The sequence below is a fragment of the Ictalurus punctatus genome, chromosome 26 (assembly GCF_001660625.3).
Source record: "Ictalurus punctatus breed USDA103 chromosome 26, Coco_2.0, whole genome shotgun sequence".
In the NCBI taxonomy this organism is placed as follows: domain Eukaryota; kingdom Metazoa; phylum Chordata; class Actinopteri; order Siluriformes; family Ictaluridae; genus Ictalurus; species Ictalurus punctatus.
This window is the reverse complement of record NC_030441.2, coordinates 12147053-12168513: the sequence shown is the minus strand read 5'-3', so window position 1 is coordinate 12168513 and position 21461 is coordinate 12147053. Positions and strand designations below refer to the sequence as shown.

General features: G+C 39.7%; 2 protein-coding genes across 10 annotated transcripts in view; both read left to right on the top strand.

Annotated features, from left to right (window-relative positions):
* The first annotated feature begins 1071 nt into the window (after window positions 1-1071).
* stn1 (STN1 subunit of CST complex) lies at window positions 1072-11993 on the top strand. 4 transcript variants are annotated; one of them, XM_053676093.1, is made up of 10 exons: window positions 1072-1429; window positions 3062-3206; window positions 3345-3440; window positions 3681-3758; window positions 3848-4015; window positions 4791-4917; window positions 6398-6554; window positions 7831-7956; window positions 8389-8461; window positions 10910-11993. In XM_053676093.1, the coding sequence occupies exons 2-10, from the start codon at window positions 3071-3073 to the stop codon at window positions 11065-11067; spliced, it is 1119 nt and encodes a 372-aa protein (XP_053532068.1). In that variant the 5' UTR covers window positions 1072-1429; window positions 3062-3070; the 3' UTR covers window positions 11068-11993. The 4 variants fall into 4 exon arrangements, with proteins under 4 accessions (XP_053532068.1, XP_017313737.1, XP_017313738.1 ...); XM_017458248.2 differs by having other exon boundaries at window positions 3037-3206; XM_017458246.3 differs by having other exon boundaries at window positions 1073-1429; window positions 3058-3206.
* An 831-nt stretch (window positions 11994-12824) lies between these two features.
* Window positions 12825-21461, top strand: part of sh3pxd2aa (SH3 and PX domains 2Aa) — a 122452-nt gene continuing 113815 nt past the window's right edge. For 3 of the 6 annotated variants that reach the window (XM_017457865.3, XM_017457867.3, XM_017457863.3), the window contains exon 1: window positions 12825-13482. In XM_017457865.3, the coding sequence (XP_017313354.1) occupies window positions 13411-13482 (72 nt within the window). In that variant the 5' untranslated portion in view covers window positions 12825-13410. The remainder of the gene's footprint in view (window positions 13483-21461) is intronic. The other 3 variants (XM_017457866.3, XM_053676092.1, XM_017457864.3) reach the window with 1 other exon arrangement.

The following is a 21461-nucleotide window of genomic DNA, read 5'->3' as shown; positions in this document are numbered from 1 at the left end:
AGTTTAGCTGTATTTGCGGTCTAAGGATGCGTCTCAATCAGCTCCCTAGGTCATGAACCAATATATCGTGTACACGAGTTGAGGCACTGGTGAGAGCCCTGGCTCACTAAACATTGGGTGACATGACTATGTACTCGCGTTGTAAAACCTCACCAGTGGCATTTATCAACAGGCAGGACCGATATCTTTCTGACATTACATGTTATAGAAATTTGTTAGATTAATAAAATGTGTTTCTGTCATGGAACTTCAAGCAGGATCGTGTGCTAGCTAGAGGATTTAAAAAAATAATAATCATTAAACACTTAAAACTTGTTAGACTCAAACAAACCGTATATAGAATGCCAAATAAAACACTAATGTAAGTATTCATTTGAGAGCTACAACGATATCAAGATACTTACATTTGTAGATGAAGTTGGTTAAGAGTTCGTCCCCCTTCTTTTAAGGCTTCAGAAAATATTACGTCATTTCCAGTAAGGGAACATAGTGGGTGGGTCTCATTTCTTATGTGCGCATCCTCATTTCCTCGCTTCCGTTCCTTGCACCTTAGCTCCACCCCCTTAGGATGTGAGGAAAGGATGCAAGGATGAGATGTAAGGAGAGAGGAATCGATGCAAGTCGAATGGAATATCCTCGCTTTCTCAAGCGTCAGTCCAAAGCGACGTAAGTGAATGATGACTGTGCTTGGCCGGGTGACCTCACTGCGCTTCAGGGATCTGCCGTTAAGCTTATTGATTGATTGATTGATTGATTGATTGATTGATTGATCTGCCGTTATATTGTTGGAGCTCGGTTAATAAAAACATTCTTAATAAAGCTAAATGCACTGATAGTATGTGAAATGTCTGGGTTATTCTACAACGAATGAATGAATAATACATCATTATATACAATATACACATTTTTGTGCGGCTTTGCGTATCCAAACATGCAAGTATCAATTAATTATTGTAAGCATATTATTATTTAATTATATTTCACACAAAATCCCATCAAATCATCAAATGACTTTTTGCTTGAGATTGTGGCAGATGTAAAGGAGGAGGGGAATTTATACGTGCGTCACTTCCGCATAGGATACACCTGTGTGTCCTCGCTACTACTGTAGCTCCTCTGGAAGCTTCCTCACTCCTCGTTCCTCCTTCAAGATGGTTGATTTCCACTTCGATCGATTTCCGGGTCACGGGCTGGAGGACGGAGGAGCGAGGAAACGAGGAAGCATCATTTTGAGTATTGAGAAGCATCTCCCTGAACTAAGGAGCTGAGTGAGACGCATCCTAAATGTCGTACTGTTGGTTTAACTGCCATATCCACTCAGTACGGTAGGGGGCAGTGTGTGCGCTCAGTCTGTATGTGACAGTCGGAGAAATAGCGAAGAATAAGGACATCTTGTCCGGTTTCCTGTTACGCTTTAGCTGTAGCTACAGTGAGTTTTTTAAAATTATTTTTATTTTCAGATTTACTCTTCCATGTGGCATTTCAGTATCCTTTAATGCAGATAACTAAGTAGCTCATAAAAAATAGCTAAGCTGTTAAAGCGGGCGTTGAATTCGTGAGCCGAAGTACAAATGACTCGCTACTCATTATATAAGTGAATGTATAAAATAATGGCGTGTGCACTCTAACTAGTGCACTATATGTCCATTGCGGCACTATTTGGAATACAGCCGTGTGTGCATTTGTGGATGTTATTCTGACCTTAGATAAGGCAGTATTTGGCCTTCAGTCCACAAAGGACAAAGAAGCATTGTCTGTCAGTTTACTTGCCAACTAAGCAATTTATTTATTTATTTATTTATTTATTTATTTATTTATCAATATAGACTTCTTTTAGAAAAATGCGTTGTCCATGTAGTGGTTTTTCTTTTCTTTTGTCCATTAAGTCAAGCCTGTCTCCTGCCTCTCTGATAATACTATACTTCTACAGGTGCACTTAAAAAAATTAGAATATCGTGGAAAAGATCATTTCCCCCCGTAGTTTAATTCAAAAAGTGAAACTTTCATATATTCTAGATTCATTACAGATAAAATGAAATAGTTCAAGCTTTTTTGTTTTAATCTTGATGATTACGGCTTACTGCTCATGGAAATCAAAAATTCAGTATCGCAAAATATTAAATTTATAATACAGGAATGTCGACCTGAGAAGACTCTAATCAGCTGATTAAGTCAAAACACCTGCAAAGGTTTCCTGAGGCTTTAATCTCTGTCTGGTTCAGTACACAATCACAATCATGGAGAAGATGAGAGTAAATTTTGCATTTCATTTGGAAATCAAGGTTCCAGAGTCTGGAGGAAGAGTGGAGAGGAACAGAATCCGAGCTGCTTGAAGTCCAGTGTGAAGTTTCCACAGTCAGTGATGATTTGGGTTGCCATGTCATCTGCTGGTGTTGGTCCACTGTGTTTTCTCAAGTCGAGAGTCGATGCAGCGTCTACCAGGAGATTTTAGAGCACTTCATGTTCCATCTGCTGACGAGCTTTATGGAGACGCTGATTTCCTTTTCCAGCAGGACTTGTACCTGCCCACAGTGCCAAAACTACTAGTAACTGGTTTGCTGACCATGGTATTACTGTGCTTGATTGGCCAGCCGACCCGAATGACCTGAACCCCATAGAGAATCTCTGAGAGACACCAGACCCAACAATACAGACGAGCTGATGGCCGCTATCAAAGCAACCTGGGCTTCCAGAACAAACACCTCAGCAGTGCCACAGGCTGATCGCCTCCATGCCACGCCGCACTGATGCAGTAATTCATGCAAAAGGATTAAAGCCTCGACCAAATACCGAGTGCATAAATTAACATATTTTTCAGAAGGTCGACATTTCTGTATTATAAATTCTTTATCCTAATATTGTGAGATACTGCGTTTTTGATTTCCATGAGCTGTAAACCATAATCCTCAAGATTACAACAAAAAAAGTCTTGAAATATTTCACTTTATGTGTCATGAATCTACAATATATGAAAGTTCCACTTTTTAAATTAAATTACTGAAAAAAATAAACTTTTCCACAATATTCTTTTTTGAGATGCACCTGTATATTCTGTAGCTAGGATTCATGTATGATGGACGGTGATCAGGGCAGTGCTGAAGATGAACCGCCTTCACTGCTGTGGGGACTGGACCCTGTGTTCTCTGCCTACGCCAGGCTTTATGTTAAAGACATCCTACAGATCAGAGAGTCTCGACAAGTTCCAGGTTTTCCACATGGCAATGTTCTAGGCTTAAAGCATGAACCCTTGATGAAGTGGAAACTAAAGCTTTTAAACAACAATACGACACAATTGTTTTGCACAGTTGTACATTTAAAATACATATTTTTTTAATTACCCACAGGAATCTTCTTCTATAAAAGTCACCCGCTGTTCCAGGTGGATGTATTGGGCACTGTGGTGTACAGACGGGAGAGAGAAGACTTTTACTGCTACGGAGGTAAACCTGATACATGTGTCTTATACTGTAAATGTTCCTTGCTGTTTAAATAAATCAAAATTTATACTACAGTGCAGTAATTCAGTTTCATTGTGGTCCATAAGTTATCTCAGCTTCATGAAGAAGCTTTATGCTGATTAATGTTTGCTCTCTCTCTCTCTCTCTCTCTCTATATATATATATATATATATATATATATATATATATATATATATATATATATATATATATATATATTAGTGGATGACAGTACTGGAGTCATCAACTGTCTGTGCTGGAAAGATGAGAAATGGCGAGATCATGGAGACTCGGTAAAGGGTAAGGCTTTCATTTCCGGCTAGATTTTATTCTCTCTTAACCACATTTACTTTTTTTTGCCTGAACTGAAGCTATAATTGTTATGTTAGCTGCAGTTAGAGGTCCTGCTGGAGGTGGCTTTAACATAGAGGAGCAGTTGAGGAAGCTCCAGGAGGCAGAGAGGAGCAGCTCAGTGTTGCAGATCGGAGATTTGCTCCGAGTACGCGGTTCCCTTAAAACTTCGCGTGAGCAGAGAGAGATCATGGCCTCCTCGTTTTGTAAGCAAGCTGCAGAGATACACTTGAATCCTTACGCAGGCATTACAGACTCGCTATAAAAACAATCTTAAGATTCTCTAAAAATTTCTGTCCAGACAGCATCACAACATATATACTGTCTAAATGTTTGACTGAGCATCATACTGAATACGCTCTCAACTACTTAAGATGACCTTTCTTAACGTTATAGTGCTTTTTTGGGAAACTAGCCTGAGTGACCTCGATGCCATCAACGAAATTCAGAATAATCTTGGTATTCGGGTAGAGTGCGCCACACATCTGGAAGAATATTTAATTATCAGCCTTGCTGTGTGAAATGTTTTTTATATTGCAGTGTAATTTTTGGCCTTGGTTTGTTTCCAGACATTTTCCTTTTGCATTAGTTAATACACTTAGTGGTCTTCCTCTGAGAATGTACCGCTTCGGGATGTAGTTACTGAAATGCTTAGCTCATGACACGACAGTCTGAGTAAAGAGAGAAAAAGAAATCCAGTGAGCAGCAGTTCTAAGACGCAGAAACACCTTGAAACTAACAGAAGGCTAGGGTAAATTAAATAACCACTCTTTACAACCGTGGTGAGCAGAAAAGCATCTCAGGATGCACAAAACATGGATCCTCAAACGCACAGAAACTGGAGAGTTAAAGAAGGGAAAAAGACCAGGCAATGTTTTTCTAATATTTAACTGTCCAGTTTCAGTGAGCTGTATGTACTGTAATAGAGAGTTGAACTAAGTCATGTATTTTCCTTTTTCTTGTTGTTTTTTTTGTGTCCAGATAAAGTGAACGATCCTGTGATGAGTGTGCAGATCTCCCGGATGTTGGAGATGCCTCAGCTCTACAGAGACTGCTATGACAAACCATTCCATGTCCCATCCAGTGAGCTTAGTGCAAGCTCCACTGAGTGAGTCAGTTATTGTTATTGTAAAATATATTGGCAACCTGGAAACTTTTCAGAAAATGTGTGTACTGTATTGGTGTGTGTGTATATACACACACAAAGGCAACCTGAGTAAACACAAAATATAGTTTTTAAATGATAATGTTATTTATTGAAACAAAAAAGTTATCCAATACCAACTGGGCCTGTGTGAAAATGTATTTTCCCCAGTAGTTACTAATTCCCTAAGCCTATGAAACTGTATTCAGATTACTGCAAACCCTGTTCAATCAAACCAACACTTAAATAGAACTTTTTCAACAGCATGAAATTGGTTAAAAGGTCTTACCCAGTAACACACTATGCCAAAGTTGAAAGAAATTCCAGAAATTATGAGGAAGAAAGTGATTGAAGGGTTATGAAGCTATTTCAAAGGCTCTGGGACTCCAAAGAACATTATCTCCAAGAGAGACATTATCTCCAAATGGAAAAAGTCATCACAGTAGTGAATCTTCCCAGAGGTGGCCGACCTTCCAAAATTCCTCCAACAGCACAACGACTCATCCAGGAAGTCACAAAAGAGCCAAGAACAACATCAAAGGACCTACAGGCCTCTCATGCATCAAAAAAGGTCACTGTTTATGACTCTACTATTAGAAAGACACTGACAATGGCATCCATGGAAGATTGGTGAGGTGAAAACCACTGCTAACGCAGAAGAACGTAAAAGCTCATATGAATTTTGCCAAAACACACCTCAAATCTTTTGGGAGAATGTTCTGTGGATTAATGAGTTGAAAGTGGAACTGTTTTAGAAAACAGGGGTCCCGTTACATCTGGAGTAAATCAAACAGAGAATTCCACAAAAAGAACATACCTATGGTCAAGCATGGTGGTGGAGGTGTGATGGTGTGGGGATGCTTTTCTGCTTCAGAGCCTGGCCAACTTGCAATAATTGAGGGAAACATGAATTCTGCTTAAATTTCTCCTAAAGTAGAATGTCCGGTCTTCAGTCCATAAGTGCATAAGTTCACAATGATCCAAAGCATAGGAGTACATCCTAGTCCTAGATGTAAGTGAAAGACTGATCTCCAGTAATCGGAAGCGTTTGGTTGCAGTTATTCCTGTTGAAGGTGGCACATCCAGATTTTAAGTTTAAGGGGGCAATTAGTTTTTCACATTGGTGATAGGTGTTGGAGAATTGTTTTTTCTTTTCATTTAAAAAAAATCAAAACAAATAAAAACTGCATTGTCTGTTAACTCAGGTTGCCTTTGTTTTATGTTGTATTTCGTTTGAAGATCTAAAACTATTTAGTATGAGATATTCAGAAAAAAGTAGAAATCAGGATGGGGGCAAATACTTTTCCACAGAACTGTACCTAAAAATCAACTCATATGATCCAGTGATGGGTAGGCTGTTCTTCATTAAGTAATTGTGCCAAGAGATTAAAATGTCTTTGAGGTTAGTTATTTTCACGCATTTGTTTTGTTTTTTTTGTATTAGCGGACCGTCGAGTTTCCAGTCTGTTCTTGGTCAGTCGGTTCACATCTTGAAGGAGTTCCTAAAAGAGAAGGAGGTGACCAGGTTTCGACCTTATGATGTCGAGTATCTTTTATACCCGCTCATCCAACAGCCCGGTCCAAACACATCAGCGGAAAAGGTAAAGCACCTGACCTAGTGATCATCCAGTTTACAAAGCATTAAAAGTCTATCTGTAACACTCAAAACTACTTATTATTCGTCGTACTACGTATTTGACAGGTGAACTGTAATTAGTATTACCGAAATATTTTGTAGGCTGTAATTATATACAGGGACTTTTTATTTATGGATTACATTGTTTTAGGACTCATCTGGGCATGATAATGAGAAAAGACGCAGCCTCTTGGGTAATTATAAAAGTGAGAAAAATGTGTGGAAGAATGGCATAGGGAGATAATTCAGCAGTGATTATGTAGTGCATAGAAATTTTTGTTAACATTGACAAAAATCAGGGGAAAAAAAAACCTCTATAGTCAATTTAGCACACATGCTATATGCCATCTGAGGAGTGTCAAACATCACATCTTAACTTTGGGCACAACGAAAGCCTGACTGCACTGTGACTAACGAGAACCTGCAACTAATCAGGAGATAGAGAGAGAGTGAGAGTGAGTGAGTGAGTGAGTGAGTGAGTGAGAGAGAGAGAGCATAAACCAAATGAACAGGGGTTGAGTATGTACTAAATTGCATAGTAGCATACTAAACAGTTTGTCAGTACAATAGTGGTGTCATTACTATTTAGGCATACCACTTTGAGCGCAGTATGCAGTTTGGGACACAGCAAAACCAACATTTTGTTTGTCTGCAAATAGCTTGCAATAGCATTTTTCTACCAGAGAGGACAAACTTCCAAAATCTTGTAAGATTTAATAGCAAGTTTTAGCAGATTAAAAGTAATATGTTCTGTGCTTAAGGGGGCACGGCAGCATAGTGATTAGCATGTTTGCCTCGCACCTCCAGGGTTGGGGGTTCGAATCCCGCCTCCGCCCTGTTTTCCCTGTGCTTGGGTTTCCTCCAGGAACCACGGTTTCCTCCCCCAGTCCAAAGAGATGCATTTTAGGCTGATTGGAATCTCTAAATTGTCCGTAGTGTGTGAATGGATGTGTGATTATGTCCTGCGAAGGGTTGGCACCCCTTCTAGGGTGTCCCCCACCTCATGCCCCAAGTCCCCTGGGATAGGCTGCAGGCTCCCTGCGACCCTGTATAGGATAAGCGGTACAGAAAATGGATGGAAGGATATTCTGTGCATTTGAATTAGTGCACTAGTAAATATGCAAGCTTTAAATTTTCAAATTATTTGAAAAGATCCTGTTCTTTGTTCATTCACCAAACATCCTGAACCCAGGACTGAAATGAAATAATTCATCATGATGAATGTGTGTGTGTGTTTTCAGGAGCCTGGTTCTGTTCGGTCGATAATCCCTGCACAGAGCCGGAACCTCCTCAAAGAGACCCTGAAGATTCTGCAGGTGGAGGGAGAGATATTCCGCAAAGTCCTGTCTCAGGATGAGGTGTACAATGTAGGCAAGGCCATTTTCAGCCCACACACACACACACACAGAAAATGTTTAATAACGACTGCAGCCTGTACTTACTTGTGAGTGCTGTATTTTTATTACAGAAAATGACTTTTAATACTTTTGTATTTCTGTGGTTTCAGTTCTCTAGTTAATTTAATGGCACGCGTATTATTTATATAAAAGCAAGTTTACTTTAACCGCCTGCGTTTATAAAGCGTTATCTGAATTCAGGCCAGTGTCTGACTGCATTTCCATATAGTGCTCTATATAAAACAGTCTGTATAGTCAATAGTGAACGAGTGAGGGATTGAACCTTAGCAAGATTAAAAGCGTGCTAGAGAAAACTATTCATTTAGTAATGTATTGTTTATTGGAGTAATTGTAATTGAAAACAAACCGACTGAGCGTGATTCCTGTGCACGTCTCTTGCAGGTAACTGAACATGACAAAGATTTACTTGCGGCGATTTGTGAAATCTTGAGAGAGGATTGCAAAAGAGAGAAATGTAAGTTGTTATTCTGCCTTTGGATATCTTTTATTCCCTGCTATATCATCTGAATCAGTTATTCTTTTAGCAGAAAAGGCGTATTTTGCATGTCTTGTGGCAGCCATTTTCACCAGCTTTGCTGGTGCACCAAAGAGCCTTATTGTTCATCGGAGATTCGGGTGTGTAAAGTGATGTGCAGCCAAGCAGTTAGTGCTCCTCTCTTTTAATATTTCATACTTACAGGGCAAAGTAGAGTTACTGTTCCCATCCTGAAGCTGATTATTTTCCACTGTATACACATGCTATTCCTAAGGGTATTCTACAGTATAACCTACAGCAATTTGCCAACTATTCATATTTTTAATTTATTAATGAAATACACATCATGCTTTTTAACCATTTTGGAACGTCAAAAAGTGGCTAGTGCCTCTCTTTGCTCTCAAAACAAGACTCTGGTCCATGTTGACATGATTGCATCTAAAACTGCAACAACTAATCGATTATGAAAATCGTTGTCAACGAATCTCATTATGGATTAGTTGGTCTGCACGTGGCATGGGGGAGATTTACTTAGAGTTACTTCGGTTCAGAAAACACGCTTCGGAGAATAAATACTAAAGTTGTGTCCCAAGTGGTGTACTCTACACATACACTATGCACTGTGTACTCTACCGTCTAGTGTATGGATTTTAGAAAGGTAATATAATCTCAAATATAAGACTAGTGGGTTTTTGGTTTTTTTTTACTAACCGGAAGTATAAGCCGCTTCCTAGTCAAATTCCTTTAGTCATTCATAACAATGAGTAAGACCAAGGAATATAGTTGTGATGTGCGGCAAAAGGTTGTTGAGCTTCACAAAATGTGAAGTGGCTATAAGAAAATTTCAAAAGCATTGAAAATACCCATTTCCACCATCAGTGCAATAATTAAGAAGTTCCAGTCAACTGGAAATGTTATGAATCAGTCTGGAATTGGACGGGTGTCTATATCGTCTCAGCGCACTGTGAAGAGGATGGTTTGAATGGCCAAAAAATCTCCAAGGATCACAGCTGGAGAATTGCAGAAGTTGGTTCTGTCTTGGGGTCAGAAAGTCTCCAAAACTACAATCTGAAGTCACCTACATCACCACAAGTTGTTTGGAAGGGTTTCAAGAAAAGAAACTCTACTCTGATCCAAAAACAAACTCAAGTATCTTCATTGTGCCAGACACTACTGGAACTTCATATGGGGTCGGGTTCTATGGTCAGATGAAACCGAAGTAGAGCTTTTTGGTAATAAACACCAGAGATGGTTTTGGTGCACACAGAGAGGTAGCCATATGGAAAAGTACCTCATGCTCACGGTTAAATATGGTGTCTTTAATGTTTTGGGGCTGTTTTTCTCCCAGAGGATCTGGACATTTTGTTAGGATACATGGCATCATGGACTCTATCAAATATTAACAGATATTAAATGAAAACCTGACTGCCTCTGCCAGGAAGCTTAAAATGACTCATGGATGGATCTTCCAGCAGGACAATGATCCAAAACATCAAAATCAACACAAATGTTTTTTTATTTTTTATTTTTTATTATTTATTTTTTAATTTTTTTTAACCCACCTCTGATTACAAAGCACTCACACTGGAGATTCCTTCCATAAAAAATCTCTGTGAATGTGTTGTAACTATAGAAACAATAACATAAAAACAATACTATTGAAACAATAATGAGTGTTTTAATATAAAACTGTGATTTGAATTACAAGCAGCACTACTGTCAAAGGTTTTTTTTACAGACCATTTATCCACACCTGCTGACCAACAGATTCCAGTTCACTTTATAATGAAGTGGTGAAGTTAAAGTATCTCTTGTGTTTGTAATTAACATGTGCTTGTTGTAAGATCTGGGCTTCTTGTGAAACAAATTAGATGGTACAATGGATGTTTGTACCGACAAGTTGCATGTTATATTTACTTACGCATATTGAAAAAGCTCTGAAATTAAGACCCATGCACCAGTGAATTAATTATGACAATGAGACTCACATGAAACTACTTCATAAATAAACATTACATTATTGATCGTTGTTTGTTTTATGCCAGATGTGTTGAGATGTGTCCATACTACTACTTCTGGGTTCGGGTTGCCACATTCAGGAAAACATAAATAAATAAATAAATAATAATATTAAAAAAGACTTGTATAAACCTATTGAATAGTATAAACACAATGCAAAAAAAAATTTGCAAAATACAATCTCCAGAAAAAAGTTCAAAAGCTCAAAATCCATGGCCACATATGCAGTAGTGTTGCAACCATTTTAATTAATATAAATGATGTCAAGCTGATGTCATGGACTATGACATAAGGACTATCACATTTTTGTTTAAAGTCAGAAATGATACAAATAAGGTAATACAGATTGTTTCCCTGTTGGAATTACTCTTTAACATCCCAGTTCTTGCTCATACTGTCTGATTTCAGATGCCGAGAAGGGTTGCCATGTGCTGCACATCTTGTCCAGCGTGAGGCAGAAATACAGCGGTAACCTGAGCAGAGAAGCCCTGGATGTGGCGCTGAGGTTCTTAGAGTGTAACAGTGACATCATCAGTACAACAGATGCCTATTATACTGTTTTATAATAACAGGGTTTGAAACCATCTGGGAAACTTACACACCCCAAATTTTTATCCTGTCTAAGCAAAGAACATTCAAGTCTCGATTTTCTTAAAGCGCCTGGCTGAGTGCTCATAGGGCTGTGCAGGAGCTTGTTGTCCATATGCCTTTTCCAAATTTCTCACAACTATTTTTGATACACTGTTGACAGATTTCATAATTATCATTTGCTTGCAAACTGACTTTGATATTAATCTGTCCAACATAGGCCTGTTTTACAGATAGCTTTTACAGATAGCAATCGATTTACATGTTGTTTGAGCTCAGTGATTTTCTATACTGGGGTATGAAAGATATCATTTGATCATGTTCGATTTCTACTTTTTAATACAGCATTTAATTCAGTGATCATGTAAGCGCCAGACCTATAGAGCAAGACTTGCTTAGGGTTCCACTTAATTCATTATTTTTTAAATAAATAAAATAATAAGTTTGAGATTTTCAACATTTTTGATAAATTAGCAGACCTTTGATTGACAGTTGATAATTGACACTGAGTGAAGCAGCGTTATCTGGGTAAAGAGTATCGAGGTTCTCTATATAATTTTGCAGTCTAGGTCTGACTAGAGCTTTTTAAAAAGGTAACACAGAGGTGAAATTCGTCATGAGATCACAGTTCAATGCATTTTACACTTTAAAGAATTGCCCTAAAATTATAGAAGGAAATTTAAGTTGGAACATTTTACAGTCATTTTGATGACTCAATACACTGAATGAACGTATACACTATGTAAGTGGAGAGTGTTTGGGCGAAACATGGCCACAGGGGGACGCCGTGATCAAATCAATAGCCAGCTGTTCATGAGCACATCTGTATCCATGCAGTTTTCTTGGGCTGCCGTTCTATTGGCAGCGGATCATCTGTCTAATCTAATAAATAGTGTTGAATTTATTCAACTCGGGTACAGCAACTTTTCTGGTATGAGAACTGATAAGGAGATTATGTGCTAGAAATGTGTCGGCGATGTGTATCCTACTTAAAACTAACTGAGCCGGAAGAAGCTCATTAAAAAAGCGCTAGCTGGATGGAATCCGCTTGGTGCCACAATGACCTGAGCAATAATACCCCCACCACATTAATGGCAAGAAAACAAGCAGCAGATGTGTAGTTGTTTTAGGTCCAATTCCTTCTGCTTTCACTCTGGTGTCTTATTCCTCTCCTACAATGATCCCTTTGCACACTACTAGCCCGGCCCATTGCACACACAGGCCTACAAGTAAAGCTGGGAATCGATTCACCGATTCCGGGAATAAGGGAATCAAGAATCAACTTGATTCAAAGTTTTAGACTCAATATAATATTTAACGCGGAGAAATTGATTCGGCTCAAATTCACGCAGAGTAGGCGATTTGGTTCTCCCTGACTCAGTAAAACAGCAGTGTTTTACATTCCTAAACATGGTAAAAGATGTATATAAAAAAACCTGGCTTACAATAAAACAGCACCATCAATACTTAAGCATTTTAGATTAAAGAAGAGTCAGGTAAAAGATTCATTCAGCTCATTCGGATTTAAAGCAGCCGTTAAATCCGTCATCCCTGAGAGACATGACATCAGATTGGTTAAACATTAGTGTCAGTTCATTCACAACCTTGAGTTCACCGAATTGTTTTCAACTGACAAGATGCTTGACCCGCAACCGACTCCCGGAATCGACTCCTAACACTCGGATTCGAGTAAGAACACAAGCGCGAGCCTTAAAGCCAACGGGATCGCGCGCTCACATTTAAAGGAGAAGCCGTGGGCTTCTGGTAGGCAGCCCGCTCACATTTAACCACATTTACAGCCAGGCTATTGTAGTTATCACATGACCAGGGACACAGCATTCAATTACTTCACTATTTGATTATATATCTGTTTTTTTTTCTTCTTATCGCGCGGACGTTAATAGCCCGGTGTTTCGGTTCGGACCGAGCGGAGAGGACGTGTCAGTCTGGATTCTCCTCGAGCTCCACGGAAGGAAAATCGATATCGCCGTTAGAATAAACAGATCTCGAGATTTATTTTTTCCTCCACGAGGCGGTAATAAAGAAGTTGGAGTGCTCGGTATTTGTGCTGTAGTGTCCGTGCGCATAAGTAAGTACACCGGCGGTAAAGAGAAAAGAAGAGAAAGCGGACGGGTCGAGAAGAAACACTCGAGCGCTGCTTTCATGAAGAAAAGAACAGCGGCGATATTCGAGCACGAACCTCTCCGTGACTGTCCCGCTCTGTGTCCCGCACTACCGCGCAATTTAGCCCGGGATTTCTCTCCTGCTTTCATTTAAATAAATAAATAAAGATCATTTTTTCAGTACACACCGGTTCCAGAATGCAGCTCCGGACCGTTTTGGATGTGAAAGTGGTGGACGTGGAGAAAAGACGGCATCCGTCCAAACACTACGTGAGTAACATTAGGGGCCTTTAAATCCGATATACACCTTTCAGCTCCTGGATTAGTCAAGAGTCAGGTCGCTGCGATTAATTTCCCTTTCCCATTTATTTATCCCTATACTAATGATCCGTGCACGCGCACTAACACGGGACAACCGGAAACAGATCATTATTGATAGAGCAGCCGCTTGAGGATGCGGAGCAATGACGTCATACGCGCGATCGGTTTGTTTTGATTGTGTCTCAGGATCTGGATATGGCGCAAAAAAAAGAAAAGAAAAGAAAAGAAAACAGAGCAGATCATAAAAAAAAGACCTGCGTGAAGGTGCATGCTTTCCCTTGCACAGTTTTACACAACACATGTTAGAAAGAGTTGCAAATGTGGAAACCTATTGACTAATCACTGTAGCAATATTCTATTTTATTTGTGTAGCGCTTTTAACAATGGACATTGTCTCAAAGCAGCTTTACAGAAATATATAAACACAGGATATAGATTTTAAGTGTGTGAGTTTAGACCTTTTGAGCGTGCTGGTGGCGAGGAAAAACTCCCTAAGATGATATGAGGAGAGGAACCCGTCCTCATCTGGGTAACACCGGATAGTGTGAAAGTAAAAGGAAGTTCATTATGGTTTTTATATGAAGTCCGTATTGTTCAACGGATCCACCATTCACTAAAGGAGACTTGAGTGCAAAACTGTATGTGGTAATTGCAGTCCTGAGGCCATGAGGAGCTGAGTCCTGAGGAGCAACTGTAGTCCCTGCAACCACAGCAAAAATGTCCATGTGGAATTGAGGACCAAAACCATTTCCGTGGTACTTCAAGCGGCACCATCCTCAGCAGTCTCCAGGCTGGACTGCTTGGGGACGTCCTCAGTGGCAGAATGTAGCCTCCAGTTGATAATAGCTCCATCTAGAGGTAGGGCATCAGGATGGATCAGGCAGGTCCGGAGAGCAGAAAGGGTCGGGATCACTGGCATCTCCATAAAATCATGTGTGACTCGATAGAAGGACAGAGGGAGATATGTAACGGTATTTCATGTGTTTTATACTGTCAGACTATACCGAGTAGCTGTATACCTACTATGTGCACCCATGTAGTAGGTTTACCAGATAAAATAACCTGTGCCTGTTCATATTAGTCCATACTCAAGCATCAATAAAATGGGTGCTTTGACTTTGTGAAGTGACGCTGTTGTTTTCTCAGTCATGTCCATCCAGATGTTCGTTTAAAAGGTTCTGTAAGGTGAACTGATGAGGCTCCTATCAGAACAAACTACTAAACACACACCAGGTACCATGTACTTTATAGCATTATTATAGCCGCAAACCTTATTTCGCAAAGTTCAGGTCCAGACATGAAGAAGTTAGTGCAAAAGAAATTGAATTCCAAATGCACTTGGTGCATCTGAGTGATACTAATTGTACTAATGCGGCGGGCTTTTTTTTTTTTTGCATTTGTAGGTCGGAGGACCAGCAGAAAAGTACATGAACTTCAATATAAGCATAACCCGCTAGGAGGCTTTATGCAAATCTTGTAAAAACCACGTAAACATAAAGCACAGGGACAAACCGCTCTGCTCACTTAGATTAATTTTTTTTTAAGGAAATTGTATTATTGACTACTATTCCTACACAGATCAGCACATTTCATCCATTTCATATTGCGCTGTTTCAACCGAAAGATCAGCACTTTCATATCGCTTCAATTAATGCCACTAGTAAAGCGAAGAGTTTAGTATATTATAAATAATTCTTTATTTTTTATTATACAGTCCCCTCTGAAAGGTGCCATGGTCTAAGCTGTGTAACACATCTGGATGTAAATATGAGGAAATGAAAGCTGAAATACTGATCTGTTGTCTCATATTCATCGTTTGATCTCAAACCAAAATGTCTTCAGTGTAAAGCCTTGCTGTTCCAATACTTTCAGAGGGGACTGTATTAATAATTCATGTTCTGCAAAAACTGTGTATATAATGTCAAATCTCTAACACTGATAAACTGCTACACATCTGTAACACGAATGAATAATATACATTTGCTCTGCATTTTCCCTGTAAAGTTCACGTGACCAGATATGCACACTTTCTCACCAGCTTTTAATGGTTTCAGGAAACGTAGGGGGAAAATGCATCAATAAAAATTGATTTTAATGTCTAGTTACTGTGACTAACCAATGACCGAGTTCATTGTTAAAAGTACTGATGTGATATGTTTAGACAAGGGTATATGGATGTACTGTTCCGTAATATTGATATCACATCATCATAATGCCCATCCCTAACCTCCAAACTGATCCCAGACCAGCAGAAATAAGCAGCGATACACTGCACAGAACAGTGGAGAGACCTTTTTCTGTCCTATATTCTTCCCTCACTGTCTCCAGGGAGAGCGAGAGCAAAAGAAAGGTGAGATAAACCAACAGAGACTCATCCCATTAGTTTCACACAGACCAAGAGAGCGAGAGAAGGAAAGAACAAGGAGCTCATTTTCGGTGTTTGTCCAACAGCTGGAGATGCTTTTCCTGTGAGAGGAGGGGACAAGTAGAGATAGTGGTTGAGAGAGGAAGGGGCTTTGTACCCAGCTTTTAATCCCAAAGAAGTGCTCTGACAAGAGGAAAAACTAGACCATTTTCAGAAAGCCTACATTTTCCTTTACATCTATCAGTGAGGTGTGTGTATGTCCTTTTTGTCATTGCTCTCAGATCATGACAAAGAATGTGGTCACCATTTTGGCCTTGAATGTACCTGGTTGGTCAGTATTAGTAAGCCGTACGCATACAGTCCTTTAAAAAGAGCAGGAGAGGAGGAGTGGAAATATTGCATGAGTGTCTCAGTTCTGCTGCCAGACAGGAAGCCAGCAGTGACAAACTGCCAAAAAAGTGTATAGCACTCGCTCCGTTAAAACAGCATGTGCCCGGACTGAACACACAGATGTGAATCAGGTGTCTAAATACAACTTTTCCCACTCAGTGTCACTTTTTGTAAAGACGAACAGTCCTGATCTGAATTTGATGACGTTCTGAGGCAGCTGTATTACATCCTTGTTAAGAAAGGCCATAAAATGTCAGCCACAATAGCGTCTCGACTTCAGCCTTTTACTTATTAGGCCACCAGGCTTTAGGCAGTACTCTCTCTCTCTCTCTCTCTCTCTCTCTCTCTCTCTCTCTCTCTCTCTCTCTCTCTATCTCTCTCTCTCTCTCTCTGTATGTGTGTACTGGAGGGCCTTTTTAAGCACTGAGCTCCAGCAGTGAGCAGCATGGTGAGGGTGTCTGTTAAACTGCTTTAGTCACTGGCTGGCCATTGTTTGGAGATTTTGTCTGGAGGGAAGGGAAGCAAGACCTGCATTTGTGTGTGTGTGTGTGTGTGTGTGTGTGTGTGTGTGTGTGCGCGTTGTGTGCATAAAAAAGAGATAGCTAGAGTTGCTCAATTAAACATGTTCATATCGTGCCCACAACTTTTGACTTAATGAGTTAAATGTAATCAACAGCAACACTGACTTCGATTAAAGCTGGGTACTGGGTCAGATATATTAAGCTTTATAAGCTATTAGCAATTCCCACTTTTTAAATTAAGTGCAGTGACTGTAGCTTAACTATATTTTTAATGTAGCTTTCTCAATACTGGGCTAACTTTTGATTTCTTAAGATTAAATCACATGCTTCGTATGCTTCATGTATTTGTTTTAGCTCCAGTCTAACTGGTGCTTATATTCTGCAGTTAGGATATTAGTCACGCAGGGGCACAGTGGCTTAGCAGGTTTGCCTTGCACCCCTGGGGTTGGGGGTTTGATTCCTGACACTGCACTGTGTGCGTGGAGTTTACATGATCTCCCCGTGCTTCAGGGGTTTCCTCCCCCAGTCCAAAGACATGCGTTATAGGCTGATTGTCTGTAGTGTGTGAATGTGTGCGATTGTGCCCTGTGATGCTTTGGTACCTCGTCCAGGGTCTCCCCTGCCTAGTGCCCTGAGTCCTGTGGGATAGGCTCCAGGCTATTCTGTGATAAATCATTTTGATTTTACTATCAAGCGAAGCAGTTGTTATGATTTTAGTTCTTATCATGCCGTCCTACTTTATACTTGTGCAGGTTTGGTCCTCAGGTCATTTGTCCTCAAGTCTCTCTGTGCCAAAGCCCAGTTCCCACCAGAGACCTTCATGTCCAAGAAGTGTGTGTGTGTGTGTGTGTGTGTATATATCTATGTGTGCGAGACATTGTCTGTAAACTCTCTCCAGTCGTTCTGCTCTGTTTCTTCTCGAAACCTGTTTGGCTATTTCCCTCCTCCCCCTTTTCCACACATTAAGACCAGCTCTGGATCTACCAAACTGTTCAAGAATCTGATCCTGCATTCAAAGCAAACACATATCCAGCAGATCCTAGATCAACCCTGAAACTACTTTTATAGATTTATGATAGTGTTATCTAGATTTCAAACGAACAACTCCTGCATCCTTTTTGCTCATCGCCTGGTTGTCATTTCCCTCTCTCTGATCCTTTTTTTTCTTCTTTACTCCTTCTGTAGGCTTGAGTTGTTTGCAGCTTGTCAACAGCAGGGTGGTGGATGGGATTGCGTTCAGCGCAGTGCGATTACATCATGTATTAGCTACGTTCTGTGGGTATAGTGACATGTGTGGGCATCGTGGGAAGTCCATGCCACAGCAGAGATCACAGATATGGGGTCTTATGCGCAGTGCTGGAATCCGCACAGCTGACTTCGGGTCAGATTTGGCTTTTTGTAGCATTATCCGTACATTTATATGATGAAGGAGAAACGATTGGGGATCAGTACTCTTAATGTACAGCAGATATTGGCAGTAAAATCCAGTTTCTGGAAAAGGTTGTTGATCCAGCAGGGTATACAGGGATTCTCAGCTTGTTTTGTGCTATACAGGATGAGGTTAAGATTTTAGACCCTTATAATAAATTGAAGTTGAAGACCAACTTGCAGCCAAATTGCAACATTTGAGGGCATGGATAATTTACTCAAATCACTGTCACAGTCAGTAGTCAGGGTCAGCATGCAGGCAGACAACCAAGGTTAACCAAGGGGAGAATGTTCTCATAAAAACACAAGTAATAGGCAACATAATCGTGTTTAGTTAAAAAACTATAAACTAGAGAAAAATAGGAAAAAGAAAATAGGTTCCAGATGTACTCAGGTTGCAACCTGGAGATTTTTTTTTTTTTTTTGAGTGTTTTACGCAGATGCAACTTGACTTAGGAATATTTTGAATATAATCATTCAAACTGAACCCCCCAAATTTCATTTTATTGAGGCTCTTCTATTTGCACATTATTAAATGGTAGTTAACAACTGTAATCTTCTGTCTTTTCACCAACAAAAACGCACCTGCATGACCTGTAGAGGGAAAACAACCCACTCTGAGAACCCGTAAGAACTGTCCATCGAGGCACCACCTGAGCCACACGTGCAAACAGTTTGCATCTCTTGAAAAACGGTGCAATGTGAAACCAACCGAAACGAATGAAAAATGTCACAAAAAGTCAACTTTAGGAAACAAACTAGATGGGAAAACTGCCTAAGAGTGTAAGAAAGGTAAATACTCTGTTTACAGTGCAAGATTTGAAAAGACTTGGTGGAGGAGCAAAGGGCTTGAATTACGCGATGGGAAATGAGGATCAGGTGGAACCAATCAGAGACCACGAGGGGAAACAAGAACAGGACACTATGTCAGGAATAAATCAAAACAGGATGTGCAGTTATTGGGCATAATGCAAAGCGCTGTGACCAACCCAGGGATGATCATTTTCCAATAGTTACACACAGCAAAGTGTTTTATTCCTTTTATACCACAGCAATTTAGCAAAACTTTTTATCCATTTATAGTTACTTTTATTGGTATGGAGCGTCGATCACTTACAGTGCAACGGGTATAAACGCCCGTTCCCTCACCAGCTTCTGTAATAAGACAGCAAAGTATCCTAAAGACTTCCTTGTGTCAGAAAACAGCTTTACCTACCTTTTAGTCTCCTTTCATAATTGTTAAATAAACATTTCATTATGAAAAAGCATCACTAGAGTAATGTTGAGGTGTGTTTTTATTGTTAAATAACACGTTTAAAAATTGGTTATCGTTAGGATTAAATTATGTGAGCTTTTGCCACTGTGAATGAGTAGTTACTATAGCAACGATAATGCATTAGAACAAGCAGATTAATGCAGGCAACACATAGTCATGGTTGTAAATTTTTTAAAGAGTTAGTCAACACCTTTTGGCCAATCAGATTAAAGAATTCAGCAGGTTTAAATACAAACAAATAAATAAAATTTAAATACTTTTTTTTTTTTTTAAGGGACAGATTGGAATGTGGGATACGATAGGGGTCAGAGCCAGACTGGAGGTAGTTGTAGTGAGGCCTCTTGTTCTTGTGGACATGGTTGTAGGCATGGCAGGAATGACAATATTTTGTATATATATATTATGGTTCTGTAGACTGATTTGAAGCCCTTATTTGTTTGAGTGGCTGTTTGGTACTTGTGAAGTCAAAGGTAAAAATCCCACTGGAGATATTAAATTTTTTATACAGTCAGCAGAACTAGTTGCTACTGGATTGGAAAATCAGGGATAGCTGTTTAATTCCGATACTAAAAGGTTGGAAGGAGGAAGCGTATGCTGAATCAACACTTTTACATCTCTTCAGGAAATGCAGTGTGCTACTTCCTGTGCCAGGAGTGTGTTGTGTTTGTGAGTGAGGTAAAGGGGGCCAAGCAGAGGTCGTTTATAAAGTGGAAATGACCACAAAAAAGGCCAGTGTGTGTGGAGATGTTTGTCCAATGATAAGACAAAGGGTCTTCTGGCCATACTCTTTCCACAGAAGTTAAAAGACCATTCCATAAACGTGACATCATTCTCAGCAGACCTTTTGCTGTTATGTTCAGCACAGGGACTGAAGGAACTCTCTTTAATCTTTGTTACTTCTTTAATCTAGATACAACCAAATTATTGATGATTAGTAAGATAATGACTTTGTGCAAAAGCCCCTTCTCAGGATGTCATTAGCAATGGCCCTGGCTTCTGAAAGCTAACGATGAAGACACATTTTACAAGAACAGTAAACAGTACGACACTCTACTGTCTAAATCACACATCAAGTTGTTTGCTTGTTCTCACAAGCAACTGCGCAAGGCATCCCATTAAACATTTAGGAAAAGGGTTCCTAATGGTTCTTTGGATGGTTAATGGTTCTAGCTTTATTCTGTGGACTTTTTAAAGAGAGAAACTTTTTTTTTGGATGGTACTACACTGAAACTTTAGGAGTTCCCCTAAAGGGACAAAGCAAGAAGCCCTTTAGGGTGCTAGATGGAATCTTTTTTCCAAGTGTTTATTTCACCATAATGCCCAACCTTTTAACTTGGTTTATTATCATGATCTTTTACTTAATGAAATGAATCAAAACCGATCCTGGGCTAAGGTTACTTTCTGTGTCTCCCCATGTCTGTGTTGGTTTCTTCATGTTCATGTTCACCAGTTTCCTCCCAGCTCCCAAAAACATACCAGTAAGTGGATTATCTAAAAAGGTATGAATGTGTGTGTGTGCTTGGTGCCCTGTGATGAACTGGCATCCCATCCATGGGTATATTCCTGCCTTGCGCCCAGTGTTCCTGAGGTCCGGCTCCAGATCCACGGCAACCCTGAGCAGGATAATAAGATTACTGAAGATGAATGAATGCATGTTTGTCAGTACTTGTCTAATTTGGCAGTATTTTAACTGAAAACTAACCTCAGCTGAATTGTATTTGGCAGACACTTTAGCAACATCATTGATGCGCTCGAAATGACATTCGGATAAACACTGGTTAAATATTGCAATATATCGTTTAACTGATTATCAGCACATGCCTATGTGACATATACTAGAGAAGAACATCAGCTCTGTGTGTAGCATGGTTTAAATTCAAGGGGGGAAAAAAAAACACACAGATACCAAAAGCATGTCCTGTATATTCCATGATATATTCTTCCAAGC